The sequence below is a fragment of the Schistocerca gregaria genome, chromosome 2, assembly GCF_023897955.1.
Source record: "Schistocerca gregaria isolate iqSchGreg1 chromosome 2, iqSchGreg1.2, whole genome shotgun sequence".
In the NCBI taxonomy this organism is placed as follows: Eukaryota; Metazoa; Arthropoda; class Insecta; order Orthoptera; family Acrididae; genus Schistocerca; species Schistocerca gregaria.
In genome coordinates this window covers 503,435,250-503,449,273 of record NC_064921.1, presented here as the reverse complement: position 1 = coordinate 503,449,273, position 14,024 = coordinate 503,435,250, and the positions used below count along the sequence as shown (strand labels likewise).

The window sequence follows — 14,024 nt, the reverse complement described above, 5'->3', positions numbered from 1 at the left end:
AGCCCTTGCCATATGTGTCACACAACTGTGGAAGGCACAGGTGCAAGACCTGCCTGATACACATACTCTACTCCAATCCTGTCATATGCATATCATATCCTATCAGAGACAAGATAACATGTGAAAGCAATCATATTATATACCAGCTTTGTTGTAATTGTTTGCAAAATCTACATGAGGGTATTACCACAACTAGCTTCCCATCCAAATAAATGGCCAATGCCAACTGTGCCCAAGAGTAGACTACACCCAGATGCATCCTCCCAATACCAGATTCTCTGAATTATGCAGTTGGTAATGGTCCTTGCAACACACCAATCAATTCTGTAATCCTCCGTGTCTCAAACTTGGCTATCCCCTGTCATACACCCATCTTCACCCCTGCCCCATGACCCTAACTTACCTCATTCTGTATACAAATTACCTTCTCAGCAATCTTCCTTACCATCAGTTCTATCTCCCCCTCCCAATCTGCTGTTTGCGTGCGCGTGCATGCGCACATGCATGTAATCGTAGGTAAAGTGGGTGGCAAACTTCAGGTCATTAGTAGGGAAATAGGAAAATTCAATCTTGCTTACAAACCCTTGTGAGACGCAGCATAGGTTATTGCTCAAGTGTGTGGGATCCTTACCAAATAGGACTGTAAGGGATAGTGAACGATACAAAGAATGCCAGCGTGAATGGCAAAGATTTGTTTGATCCATGGGAGAGCATCTTGGAGATGCTGGGAAAACTGAACTAGCTGATGCTTGAAGACAGACCAAACTATCCGTGGAAGCAACTTACAGAGTGTCAAGACCAAATTTCAGGTGAGGAATCTATAAATGTATTACAACCCCCCTGTGTGTCACTACCTCATGTATTGCTAAAACAAGACTAGGCTAATTACTGCATGTACAAAGGCTCTTAAGCAATTATTCTTCCAGTACTGCATATGGGAATAAGATAGGAAAAATAACTAGTAAATGGTACAATGGGAAGGACCTCAGAGGTTCCCAGTCTTGTTTATGCTCATATAGATGACTGAACACCTGAACTATTTGATGATTTGTTATCTTTGCTCCTTCAATTATTTATATGCCACCAGGGACTTTCCATTACCATATTTACTTTCTAGTTAAATTTTATATCTTGTGTCACAAGTTCTATAAGTTTATTTTATAGTTGTAACTTTAAAAACATTTCTGCAACAATAATACTGTTTTACCTTTGTTTTTCCATTTTTTATTATATGCCCTTCATCTAGAATACAATAATTCCACTTGATAGAACTGAAGAAGTCAATGTCCTTCCGTACAATGTCATATGATGCCACTATAAGGTTGTGTGTCTTCACTTTGCTGCGTAATCTGTAATACAATTAAAGGAGGGGAGGAAGTTATGTTTTTAAAAACCACAACAGCATATTGTAAACAGGAATGCTTATGATAAAAACCATGCCATACAGCTGCTTATTAATACCTGTACTTGAAGATATAAATACTTCATTTAACAACAAGGATATATTTATGAAGTAGTTATATTAGCATAACTGAAAAACACTACAAAAACATGATAGATTAGATGTTGTTGGGCTAAGTGCAATTCTATTCTAATACTTGATGACATTTAATGTGATGACTAAATAAAAAACTCAAGAACAGGAACCTGTCAAATTTCTATTTAATATTGAAACAAATTTTATAAAGCTTATAAGCTCTGAGAAGAGAGAATAATAGCTCACCTTTCCCGTTCTGCTGGTGGTCCGGTGTATTGTAATGGATTCAAAAAGTCTTTTGTAAGAAATTTTTCTACCTCATATACCCAATGCCCGGTCAGTGTTGGTGGGCATATGACAAGTGATGGAAGAGGAGCACAATCAGGACTCATTGTCAACTGTGAACACAATTGCAAATTATTCTAAAGGGAAATTTAAAAATTGAAAAGGTACTTCACTCACAGAAATAATAAAAATTTCTTCTTATGATGTTCTACTAATAACTGGTTCATTTACTAATTTCTATCCAGGAAATGAATTTTCAAGAGATCTGTCAGTTTTCAGTGTTCATTTGGTACAAAATTTTAGCAATAAATATTTCTTTCACAAACTGAAATGAGTAAAATAATGGCACAACTTGCATATTTTATTTTGTCAAACAATTCCCACAGTCTGTGAATTGCAGCATGCTAGAAAGTATGCCCATCACACTTTTTGTGATTGAGAATGGGATATGATAAATTACTACATGACAGATAAGGATAGTTCCTATTTTGTATGACATATACTCCAGTACTGCCAGTATGAGGTAAGAGAACATGCTAAATATGGCTGGCTGCTTCTATATTTATCACCCTATAAATAAATTTGGTTGTCAACTACACACCACAGCAAACGCAGCAACTAAAGCAATAAGATATTATGACTAAATTCATCACAATGAAGGAGGTATGAATGGAAAAAATTTCATAATCATGATGATGTAGTGCATGCATGCATGTCCGAAGGAACATTGCATCATTCTTCTTAGCAACATAGGCACTGCAATATCATATTTATCTGCCAATACCAGGCAGTGATGTTCAATTAAAATGTCCTCCCCTGTACGGAAATAACATAATGCGTGTATGAGTACAGAGTGTGACACAGGAACAATGACATATGAAAGTTCGGATCTGGCCATGAAACATTCATGGATAGCCAAAGCAGTTAAGGCAACTGCTCACAAAAATTGAAAAATCCAGGTTTGACTTCAGTCTGGCACTTTCATAATTGTCATTTCCATATACAACTGATGGTTGGTTGTATTTGAAACTGTAAACATATTTCATGCTTAATACAACCACTAAAAAGTTAAGAACTAACCTCCAAGTTAGCATATTTTATGCATATGCATTATTCTATAATGATGAGAACAGAAACATGAACTGAATAACTGCAATGAATCGATTTCATTGAGAGTATATAAGCAACACTGGAATGTTTTATCACTATTTATATGACTGATGGTTGGAAATGATTTACAGCTTAAGTTTTTTGCACTTTGTCTGTTAATGAACAAGAGTCAGTGTACATGAAATCTCTCAATACACTCCCCAGGAATGTCAATACACCACTGCCATCCTCCTGGCAACTTCATTATTACGTCATGGAACTATTGTTTGGGGGAACTATGCGTCCACTTGTGGAAAGCTGTCTGCAATTCTTTGTTGTTACTGAACATCTTACCTCATAGTCTGTCTTCCATATAACAAAATAAAGCATTATCACATAGAGCAAGATCCACTGAATAGGGTGGTTGTGCACAACAAACACCAGTGATGTCAACTTTGCAGTCATGGCACTGTTGATGTGGGGATGTGCATGATTGTACTGCAGAGTCATTTCTTTCGATCACTTTCCCTGTTGCCTTTGCTGAACCTTGTTTTGACTCCCCCTTTCCACAAAATCCATATGGTCCACAACTATCTCTACCAAACAACAGCCAAACACAGTCCTTCCACTTACTGGACACAACTGCAATCTAGCATCTGTGCAGCTTACTAGAAACAGTTAATCATCCTATGAGAGGACTTAGTATTTGTAAAATAATGCAATAATAAATTATTTTCAAATGCCCCTCATAGCAGCTACAGTCTCAAACTATACTTGCAAATTTCCTAGTTAATGTGCGAACTTTTTCGAAGGCAGGTGGATAAAAACAGGTGTAGGCATGAGCTATGAGCTAGAAAGCAATCAAAGAGAAGTCATGGGCTAGAACCGTTGTGTGGATTATTCATAGGGAGCTAATAAATCATGAAGAATATGAACAAAAATCTCAAAAATTAGTTATAAGAAATAAAGCAGGCACAAGCTAAAACTTTATAACACACTCTTTTTTTGTTTTAGTTTGATTATATACCTTTAGGCTTTCTCAAATTTTTCAATTAAAAGATAGCCCAAAACATAATGCAAACAGTTCTTCACTGGACATTAAAACTATACGTAGGTTAAACATGTTTTTACATCAAATCACAATTAACTGATGTGGATCATGCTACGCACAATTGGATACAGTTGCTCTATAAATCACGCAAGGCAGCAAATAACAGCAATATGGATAAAATACCTTATATCGTTGGCTTCTGAAATAGTGATCGCCAGCAAGGATGCATATTGACTGGAGAGTCTTCCCGAGACCCATATCATCGCACAAAATTCCATGCAACTTGTATTTGTTTAGGAATGCCAACCAGTTGACTCCAGACTAAAAGAACAAAAAATTATAAATATAAAGTGTTAGTGAAATACTGAATATCTGGAGAAAAAGCGTAATTATGAAGTTGCCACTTAACAGCAGAGTTAATATGAGTTTACACACACACACACACACACACACACACACACAAAGTTTCATCTTGCACTGGTTTTTTTTTCTTTTTCTTTTTTTTTTTTTTTTTATAAACACACTGGGTTAAAATGTCAGCATATTTTAAAAAGTGATTTCAAACAATCATAGCTAACATATGATTTACTAACAAGGAAGATTACTGCAGAGGTAAGGTGCACATAAAATAGCTTTGGAAAAACACATTACAGTCAAAAGATATGTTGCAGAGAACACTAAAACCAATCATCAAGTAAAAGTTACGGAAATATGGATAGGTTGTGGTTTTCGTGTGTGTGTGTGTATGATGGATTTGCACAAGTTGACACAGATTAGATTGTACATAAACCATGCTGTGAATTATTTGAAATTTGAAACAGTGAAATTATGCACTGTGATAAGATATAAAATATTTAACAGGTTTACACAAATATGAATAATGCACAGATGATGTTTATACAATATGGTCTTTGATGCTGTAATCACTTATTGTTTGACGATAGTCTTGTAAGCTGAAACGTGACTATAAGATAAATACTCTCCAAAATCTACAGTTAATGTTCTCATTGGCTAAATCTGTAAATGAACGATAATTCAATATTTTCCAAAGAGAAGACAAACCATATTTTGGATGAAACAAACATTCTACATCAGTAATACTGCTTATTAATGTCACACCATAAAGTGATTAGGCACATAAAAGGTAGTGATGATTGTTAGGCTTTTTTCTTCAAACCAAAAATAATGTATATAAGAGGATGGACCCGTAAGTATCTGACACACACACACACACACACACACACACACACACACACACACAAAATGGAAAAAATGTATTTATTTTTCAACATAATCTCCTTTCGGCTCTATACACTTTTCCCAATGGTGTTCAATAAGTTCAATACCCTTTTTATAATGAGAACTGTCTAACTCTTCAAATTAGCCATTAATTGCCAACATCACATCTTAATTTGTTGAAAATCTTTTACCACCGAGCTATTTTTTCAAGTTTGGAAACAAAAAATAATCTGAGGGGGCTAAATCTGGTGAACAGGGTGCATGAGGTAGCAATTCAAATTTCAGTTCATTAATTTTGGCCACTGCAATAATGAACTTGTGAGCTGCTGCATTGTCCTGAAGAAACAACACTTCTGGGCCAAATGCGGCTGTTTTTACTTGATTTCTTCCCCTAAATGTTTCTATTAGTTCGTATAATACTCACAATTGATAGTTTTTCATTTTTCAAGTTAGTTAATGAAAATTATCCCTCGCGCATCCCAAAAAACTGACAGTATGACCTTGCCTGCAGATGAAAAAATCTTCGCCTTCTTTGGAGTTGGTTCTCCAATTTGTGTCCATTGTTTTGATCGTTCTTTTGTCTCTGGAGTGAAGAGGTGGACCCATGTTTCATCATTGGTTATGAAACGACACAAAAAATCAGTTTTGTTGCTGTGAAACTTCACTAAACACTCAATTGAAACATCTTCACGACACTGTTTGTGCTCTTCTCCAATTCCCATCCCATTCCATCTTCATGGCCACAGACTATCTTCACAATACTCAACACTATTCTGCTTCATTCTCGTTCACTTGTACCCTCCTTTCCTTATCCTCTTCTTTTAATTTGGAGTCTACATCTGCCACCTTTACTATTCCCTCTGTGTCTCTCTTAGTAGCTTTCTAATCTGCCATTTTGCTTAAATGTCATCCATCTCTCCAGCACTTATGAACATGTTCCACACCACCATCAATTTTCCTAAACCTGTCTTCCATTGTTACTCCCCCTACCCCAGTTTATTTTCATGAGTTACCACAGCAAAGCCCACTACTTACACATTTGCATCAGGATACAGTGGCTCTGTGAGTGTGAGTGAGTTGTGTGTGTGTGTGTGTGTGTGTGTGTGTGTGTGTGTGTGTGTGTTGAACAGTGAATAAGATTTCTTCGTTTCCTGAGGAATATTCGTCTCATTTCAGATGTCAGTTAGTTTAATGTTCCATGGATCATTTGCACAATAAATCACAATGGTGCGGAATGAGTTATTTTATATTCACATTGCAAATTAATTTGTAAATATGGGTACATGCTGAACACTTATAAGCTTTATTTTTGCTTATTATCATTAAATTTCTCTTTTTTTTTCAAAGTACAGTACACCTTCCTGTTTTTCTGCTTGATTTGTGTTCAGTTTTTGACGGGCTGTCCAGTGGTCCCTATTACCACTAAATCTGAGGGGGTGTGATGGGGAGTTTCCCTCGTAATAGTGCCACAACTGTTGAATGCCAAACTTGTGCAATCATGCACACAGCACAGTATGGTTGGCTTAATGTGCAATTCACACCATAGCCACCATATTGTGATTCATCCATCACTTGTAGCCAAACCCACTTACAATGCTTACCCCACCATCTAGCAGCAAAATTTTCATTGAAGTTTTTATATTTCCACAACATTTCCCACTTATTCACTAATATTCCATTCTAATTTTACACAATTCTCAGTATTGGTTATTTTTTAAAGTGTTTTGAAACTGGAACTTTAATTATAATCCCCCTGTACACAGAGGTTCAGTGAACTTACACACTTGACACAAATTTACTACCTGCTGGTATGAACGCAAGTCTGCTTTTATGGACACTGGTATCTTGTAATCCTGTATGGACTTTGGATTAAATAACTGCTCAAGGAAAATGCGTTCTCTCTCCTTCTGCTCTGCCAACTTAGGTGTGAGACTGGGAGGATCTGGAATGCCTCCATCAAGTGGCATCAGTTGTATCAGTGTTGCAAAGCAATGTGTTGCCATGAGACGAACAGGCTGATTGGGATCACTCATTCGCCCTGTAAGAAATCATATATGTGCATATTAAGGCAAGTACTTTCATTGTAACTTATATATCATGAACATAAATTTAGAATACTAATCAAACAATGCAAACTTTCAACAGCTGGCATTTTGAGTCCTTGGTATATTTTGTTTTGTATTTGGAATGATTCATGGCACATTTCTGTGCTTAATGTTTCATCTCTTAATGAGGAAGGCATCATCAGAGGCTATAAAGATTCAAAAAGCAGTTTCAAACTCTAACAAACTCAGCAAGCTGAACTGTTTGTGTATTCTCAATGGTTGGATCACGACCTTATCAGAATGATGAAAGTTTCGGGTGCAAAAGCTACAGAAAGCTCAATCACTTAAACAGACCTTCACAAAAATTCTAACCACCATCCCAAGTAGAAAAGAAAAATGATCGGAACGTATGCGGATTGTGCTAAAAGAAACTATTTACAATAGTACCTGGAGAAAGAGCTTCGTCGTGTAGGAACTACTCTAACAAAGAGATACGTATGACAGTACATCCTAAAAGATCTGGAGCTTCAATGGAAAAAGGACAAACTAAAGGAATTGTTTTCCTCACATTTGTAGAAACAGTTACAGATTACATCAACAGACTGCTAAGAACACAGTGTTTAAACACACTGCAAAGGACAAATGCTTACTGCTTGTAATTGGAGCAGTATATAAAATCCACTGCATATGAAGTAAGGCCAAGGGTGTCTGGGAAATACAAAAGAAGCATTAACACTAGGATTAAGGAACACAAGAGCAACTGTTATTTGTGTAAAGATGGATTCCCGGCAGCAGCAGATAATACAATGGGACCAGAGAACCACTAAAATTCGTTTTGGTGGTTTTATCAAGGCAAACCATGGAGCATACAGAGAGGTCACTGAAATGAAAAAGCACAAACAGCTTCAACAGAAAAGAAGAACGGTTGAAATCAAACAAATTGTCAGTCTTAGTGACAAATAAGGTAAACAGTGCCCATTCTTCTCCACTAAGAGCTCTATAAGACATCTATGCGACTCTGTGATCTAAGGCAATCTTCGGATGTTGTCACAACCTGACTGGCAAACAGTTAGGCTTACTGGGCTCAAGTCTGAATATGCTAGTTGGGTCTACAGCCTCTGATGATGAATCCAGGATTACTAGAAAGAATGTTAAGACAAAGACATATGCTTTGGACCATGGTGTAATGCCCTTAAATTAAAATTCACCTAGAACACAGAATATTAACTTCAGAAATATTCATAGGACAGAAGACAACACAAGTCTCATTACTATAGTCTTTTCAAGATATTATTTTTCTCCCTCTTCCCAGTTCCCAACAAGAAAAACCTGATAACAGAGTTAAACATGTTTGTTGTAGGGTAGACCTGTTCATCGATCTGCTCTTGCAAGCTGGCTTGCACTCATGCCATCCCACTAAGCAACTAGCTGGCTCACGGCAAATAAGGATGGGAGAACAGGTGTGGAAGGGAGGGGAGGGGAGTGGGGGGAGGCAAGGGGAGGTGAAGGAGGACCCAGAACAAGGTAGCTCTACACGAGAAACTGTTGCCAATGACTGTTTTCAACGGTTGTCAATGTAAGTACTAAATAAGTGTACTGCTTTACAGTGGCTGATTTATTTATGCCTTATGTGGGAAGTTTATTTTCTTACACTGTTCGATTAATGGGAAATGACAATGACATGGAACTTACATGTCTTCCAACTGATGAAGTGAAGAACATAGGGCAGGTACGAGACATGAGACTTATTACAAGAGATTGAGCCTTATGATGAATGTCAATTTTGGATGAAGTTTAAATTGATAACAACTTGTATTTTGTAACCATTTTATTCATACATTAAACATAAAACCACTTAATGTCAATGAATACTTTTTATTTTGATTTTACTAAAGTGACAATACCTGGTAGCACTTTCTGTGAACTGCAGATTTGAAGACAAGCTTTAAGGTGGAGTCTGTCAGTGAGCTTCTGCGTGTAGGTTTTGTTCCCTTCATTGCAGAAAAGAATGTTCCCACAGGTATCTACACTATGTGATCAAAAGTATCTGGACACCCCCAAAATATATGTTTTTCATATTATGTGCATTTTGCTGCCACCTACTGCCAGGTACTCCATATCAGCGACCTCAGTAGTCATTAGACATTGTGAGAGAGCTGACTGGGGCACTACGCACGCGCGCACACACACACACACACACACACACACACACACACACACACACACACACACACACACACACACACCACCCTCTGATTTCCAAGTAGTCACACAGAATGTTATGGCTAAAAATGTTTTAACTACAACAAAGTGATAATGGTAATCATGCATAGGTGTTTGGAGGGAAGAAATTTACAAACTGGAAAACTGTTGGGCTAATTCCACTGGCTTAAAATTGGACTACATGGAAGAATGTACATTTTTAACCAAAAACAACAGGGCCAGGAACTTTTCACCTTACTCTCTGAAGCAAAGGGGGTAAGCCCTTCACATATTAAGCAACATTGCACCTTTATGCGGATAAAACCATTACTTATGTGCTCAAGTAACTGCATTGATAGAGATCTACATGATAGTGTAAGTCTAATCTCACTCTCCATATATTTTCCAAATATTATTTACTTCAATTATATTCCACATTCCCCATAAATCTTCCACATTAACTTTCCTTACATCACAGCATGTTTCGGGTATCATTCAATTCAATAATGAGAGGGTTTCTTCTCCCCTCCGGACTGACTGAAAGTTTTGCTGTCCCAATAAATAAATTTGACACACTAGAGTTACGGGCAGATTTCAACACAGCAGTTACTGTGACTATGTAAGATAGTGGCTTTCTTCTTTCCTGCAGGGTTCTTCTTCTCTAGCTATATTCCACACATCTGTCACCATCAGCTTCTATCTTCCTATGCTTCCTTGTCATCCTCTATATGTGTTTTTCTCATTGCCTCCTAAGATAGTGATATTCTGTCAAGTATATTTTTTCTTGTTTCACTACTGCACTGCTGTATATTAACAACTTCAAATATGAAGGTGGTACACTAAGCAAAATGTTTACTTTAGTCACATTTACATAACTAACATGATCACATTCTAAGACTTACTCGAGTGTCAATATGTAAGCATTTTGTGTACTCAAGTACAACCAAGAGTAGCAAGTTGCATTCTTGCTGTGACAACCAACATTTTGCTACATTAAAACATGACAGTAGATGCACATGGCACATTTACAGAGCAATGCGAGGTGCAACAGTACTATTTCCACACACAAGGGTTTGCCATTCTCAGCCACTATTGACCTACCTTTCATCACTTCAATGCAGTTTTCATAAGACTACATGAGTGAATCATTGGTCCTGTTAATGATTATTATCTATGATTTTTTCAAAACATCTGTTATTCTCTCCGTTTGTAAAGGACATACAGTCATTTTGCAACATGCACACACCAGAAACACAAGTAAACATTCTTGCCAATACATAAGAGATAATATTATTACATGAAAAATTGAATCACTCACAATGAACTCATTATATTTACTGATATGTAAATACATACCTAGCAATGGAACCACCAGCAGGACTATGTAAGGAACAATGTTCTCTTGTAGCCTGTCGACTATACATGCCAAGCACTCCACAGCACCTTGCCGTCTTGTATCTGCAGTCATGGCATCCAACAAAGGCAGGACAGCAGAAACAACATGTGTCATAACAGGAACTGAAGCCAAAGATGCCAGTGCACCCAAGCAGCGGGCAGCCATGTGACGCACTGCACAATATGGATGTGTCAACAGCAGGCATAGTCGTGGCAAGCACTCTAGCACCTAAGAAAATAAGAATGTGCCAATAGCAAGTATGGATGTTAGTTTGGTGAATAAATTCACTCAATGTGAAACTGACCTAACTAAGTGGGGTGTTCAATAAGTAATGCAACACACATTTTTCCCCCTAGGCAATTTCAATTGAAAACATGTGTAACTTTGAGGAATATTCCCATTTCAGCCCCTATAGTTTCATGAAGTTCCAATAGGTGTTGGTGCTGTACAAAGCCTTCAAAATGGCTTCTGTAATGGAGGTGAATTCCAAGCTGAGAGCTGTCACTGAGTTTCTTTTTGTGGAAAACAAGACATCACAGATATTCATAGACGCTTGCAGAATGTTTATGGAGACCTGGCAGTGAACAAAAGCACAGTGAGTCATTGGGCAAGGCATCTGTCATCATCACAACAAGGTTGTGCTAACCTGTCCAATCTCTTGCATGCCGATCAGCCATGTACAGCTGTGATTCGTACAATGTTGGAATGCGTGGACCCCATTATTTGACATGGTCAATGGATCACAACAAAGACCTCGTTGGATGTCTCTGGTGGTAGTGCTGCCACACACGATCACCAGTAGGGGTATTCAATGGTGTGTGTCCTCACTACCTAATAGAAGACCATAAGCAGCAAGAAAGGACCATCTGCACAGAATTGCTTGTGTGATACGAGGCCGATCGTGACAATTTTTTGTAGAACATCATCACAGGCTGTGAAACATGGGTTCATCACTTCAAACCAGAAACAAAATGGCAACCAGGGGCTGCTCGGGATTAGCCGAGCGGTCTAAGACACTGCAGTCATGGACTGTGCGACTGGTCCCGGCAGAGGTTCGAGTCCTCCCTCGGGCATGGGTGTGTGTGTTTTTCCTTAAAATAATTTAGGTTAAATAGTGTGTAAGCTTAGGGACTGATGACCTTACCAGTTAAGTCCCATAAGATTTCACACACGATTGAACATTTGGCAACCATGGAGTGGAAGTAGTAGTTCAAAGCCACATCCTGACCTGGTTAAGTAATGGCGACGGTCTCTTGTGACTCTTTAGGGGTTATTCTGTTTGGTACCCTCTCTCATGATGCAATGATCTACTCAGAAGTGTATTGTGCTACCCTCAGGAAACAATAAATGGCTTCAGCATGTTTGTTGCCGCAAATGAACTTCTTCTTCACCGTGACAAAACAAGGCCTCACACAAGTCTGCACACCTGAGTGGAGATCACAACAATTCACTGGACTGTTTTTCCTCACACACCCTACAGCCTGGATCTCGCACCTTCTGACTCCCATCTGTTTGGCCCAATGAAGGGTGCACTCGATGGGAAGCAGTACATGGATAACGTGGAGGTTATTGATGCAGGAAGACTTAGGTTCCAATGTTCTCCCAGTAAAATGGGGTCAGGCCATCAAATTGAACCAAGATTATGTTGAAAAATAGGGTTCTTAGCCAAAAGAATGGGGAATAGCATGGTGTATTGGAATCCTGACTAAAACCAACATGGTTTCACAACAAAGTGTTGCACTACTTACAGAACACCCCTCATACATAAAAGGTATTAGATTCTACATTAAAATTCTTGTATTCATTAAAGACATCATGTACCCAATGCTAAAATGATCAATTTAAAATCCTTCAAGAAAGTAGAAACAGTCTACTGATAGCTACACATCATGATATTAAGTAAAACAGAAATAAATAAACACCAAGTGCTACAAAAGTAAGAAGTGACTAGTTTACAGATGAATTTTTTGACTGATTGACCTTAATATAAAACATTTAAGGCAAAATTCTAATTTTTAATTTAAACATTTTCCAAACATTGTTTATGTATTATTTGAAATGAAAACCAACCTCAGCTGTGCATAACACAATCACATTGCCACAGAAACACACGTAAGAAAGTAATATTACATTTATATTACATCTACATAAGTAGTGAACAATAACTGACATGAGTCGACCTTCACCTTTTTGCCAGCTACTGGTTACAGCTACAGCAATGAAAAACATCAACATGATTATTCGCTCTTTCTTTGTGGTTCTATATGATAATTAATGTCTTAAAACATTTGTCCTATTTGCAGTCTAAGTGTTAAAAAATTCTTTCAGATTAGCAAGCCCAAGGGCACTGTGTTGAGACATTGACACTATATTTCAAAGAAGCTAAATTTAAATATTTGTTCAGCTATTGTAACCTATCTTCCTTAATCTTTGTTTGCCAAACCAACATATCTTTTTCAAGAGGACAATGTTCAATTTCTTTCCATGGGTCTATTCCTGTGACTGCTTTTGAAATGCCTTTGCACCACAACAATTAATATTTATATCTTTACTGTACCCTGTTACAAAAAATTTTTACCTCTGAATGACACAAAATCTGTATTTAACACTTAGTAAACAAACCACTTAATGTTCAAACAAAAGTATACAAAATTCAAGAAAATGTCAAATACTTACACAGCACATTTCAATTCTGCACAAGAACCATTTCTGTTATGAACAATGTGAATCCAATATTCAGTTTTTTACTAACTTTACTCCAGCTCTTTTGTTATTATTAGCACTGTCCAGTTATGAAAAAAGACACTTAATGTGAAGTTTCCATCCCCTTCAGCTATATGCTCATAATATGAAGCAAGGAAGAATAACTTAAATCTACAGACTGACTCTAGAAATGCAGGCACTGCACAAGTACATTCACCTAGTATGAGAATACTTCGAACACCAAACCAAACATTATAGCACATGAAAGGTAAAATGCAGGATCACCTTACAACAAAATATTCCTAAGTGAATCGTGAATCAACATTCATGTCAATTTAAAGAGATAGTAGAGGGCTGTGAATGGATTACGTTTCGAAAAGATGTAATGAGATCCAATGAACAACAACAACAGTAAAATTAGGGTACTGGAATACAATAAAATTAAAGTGGGCGATCTGAAGAAATTGCATTAGAAATGAGACACTAAGAGTAGTAGAACTGATAGCAGAAATATAGAAGATCCCACAAAGAATGGAA

General features: G+C 37.4%; 1 protein-coding gene across 1 annotated transcript in view; it reads right to left on the bottom strand.

The window, feature by feature from the left end:
• LOC126328531 (TATA-binding protein-associated factor 172) overlaps positions 1 to 14,024 on the bottom strand; it is a 274,135-nt gene that overhangs the window by 88,113 nt on the left and 171,998 nt on the right. Inside the window, exons 23-27 of the mRNA XM_049996048.1 lie at positions 10,745 to 11,012; positions 6,944 to 7,179; positions 4,086 to 4,223; positions 1,724 to 1,875; positions 1,208 to 1,349 (exon numbers count right to left, since the gene is read on the bottom strand). Coding sequence (XP_049852005.1) covers positions 1,208 to 1,349; positions 1,724 to 1,875; positions 4,086 to 4,223; positions 6,944 to 7,179; positions 10,745 to 11,012 — 936 coding nt within the window. The remainder of the gene's footprint in view (positions 1 to 1,207; positions 1,350 to 1,723; positions 1,876 to 4,085; positions 4,224 to 6,943; positions 7,180 to 10,744; positions 11,013 to 14,024) is intronic.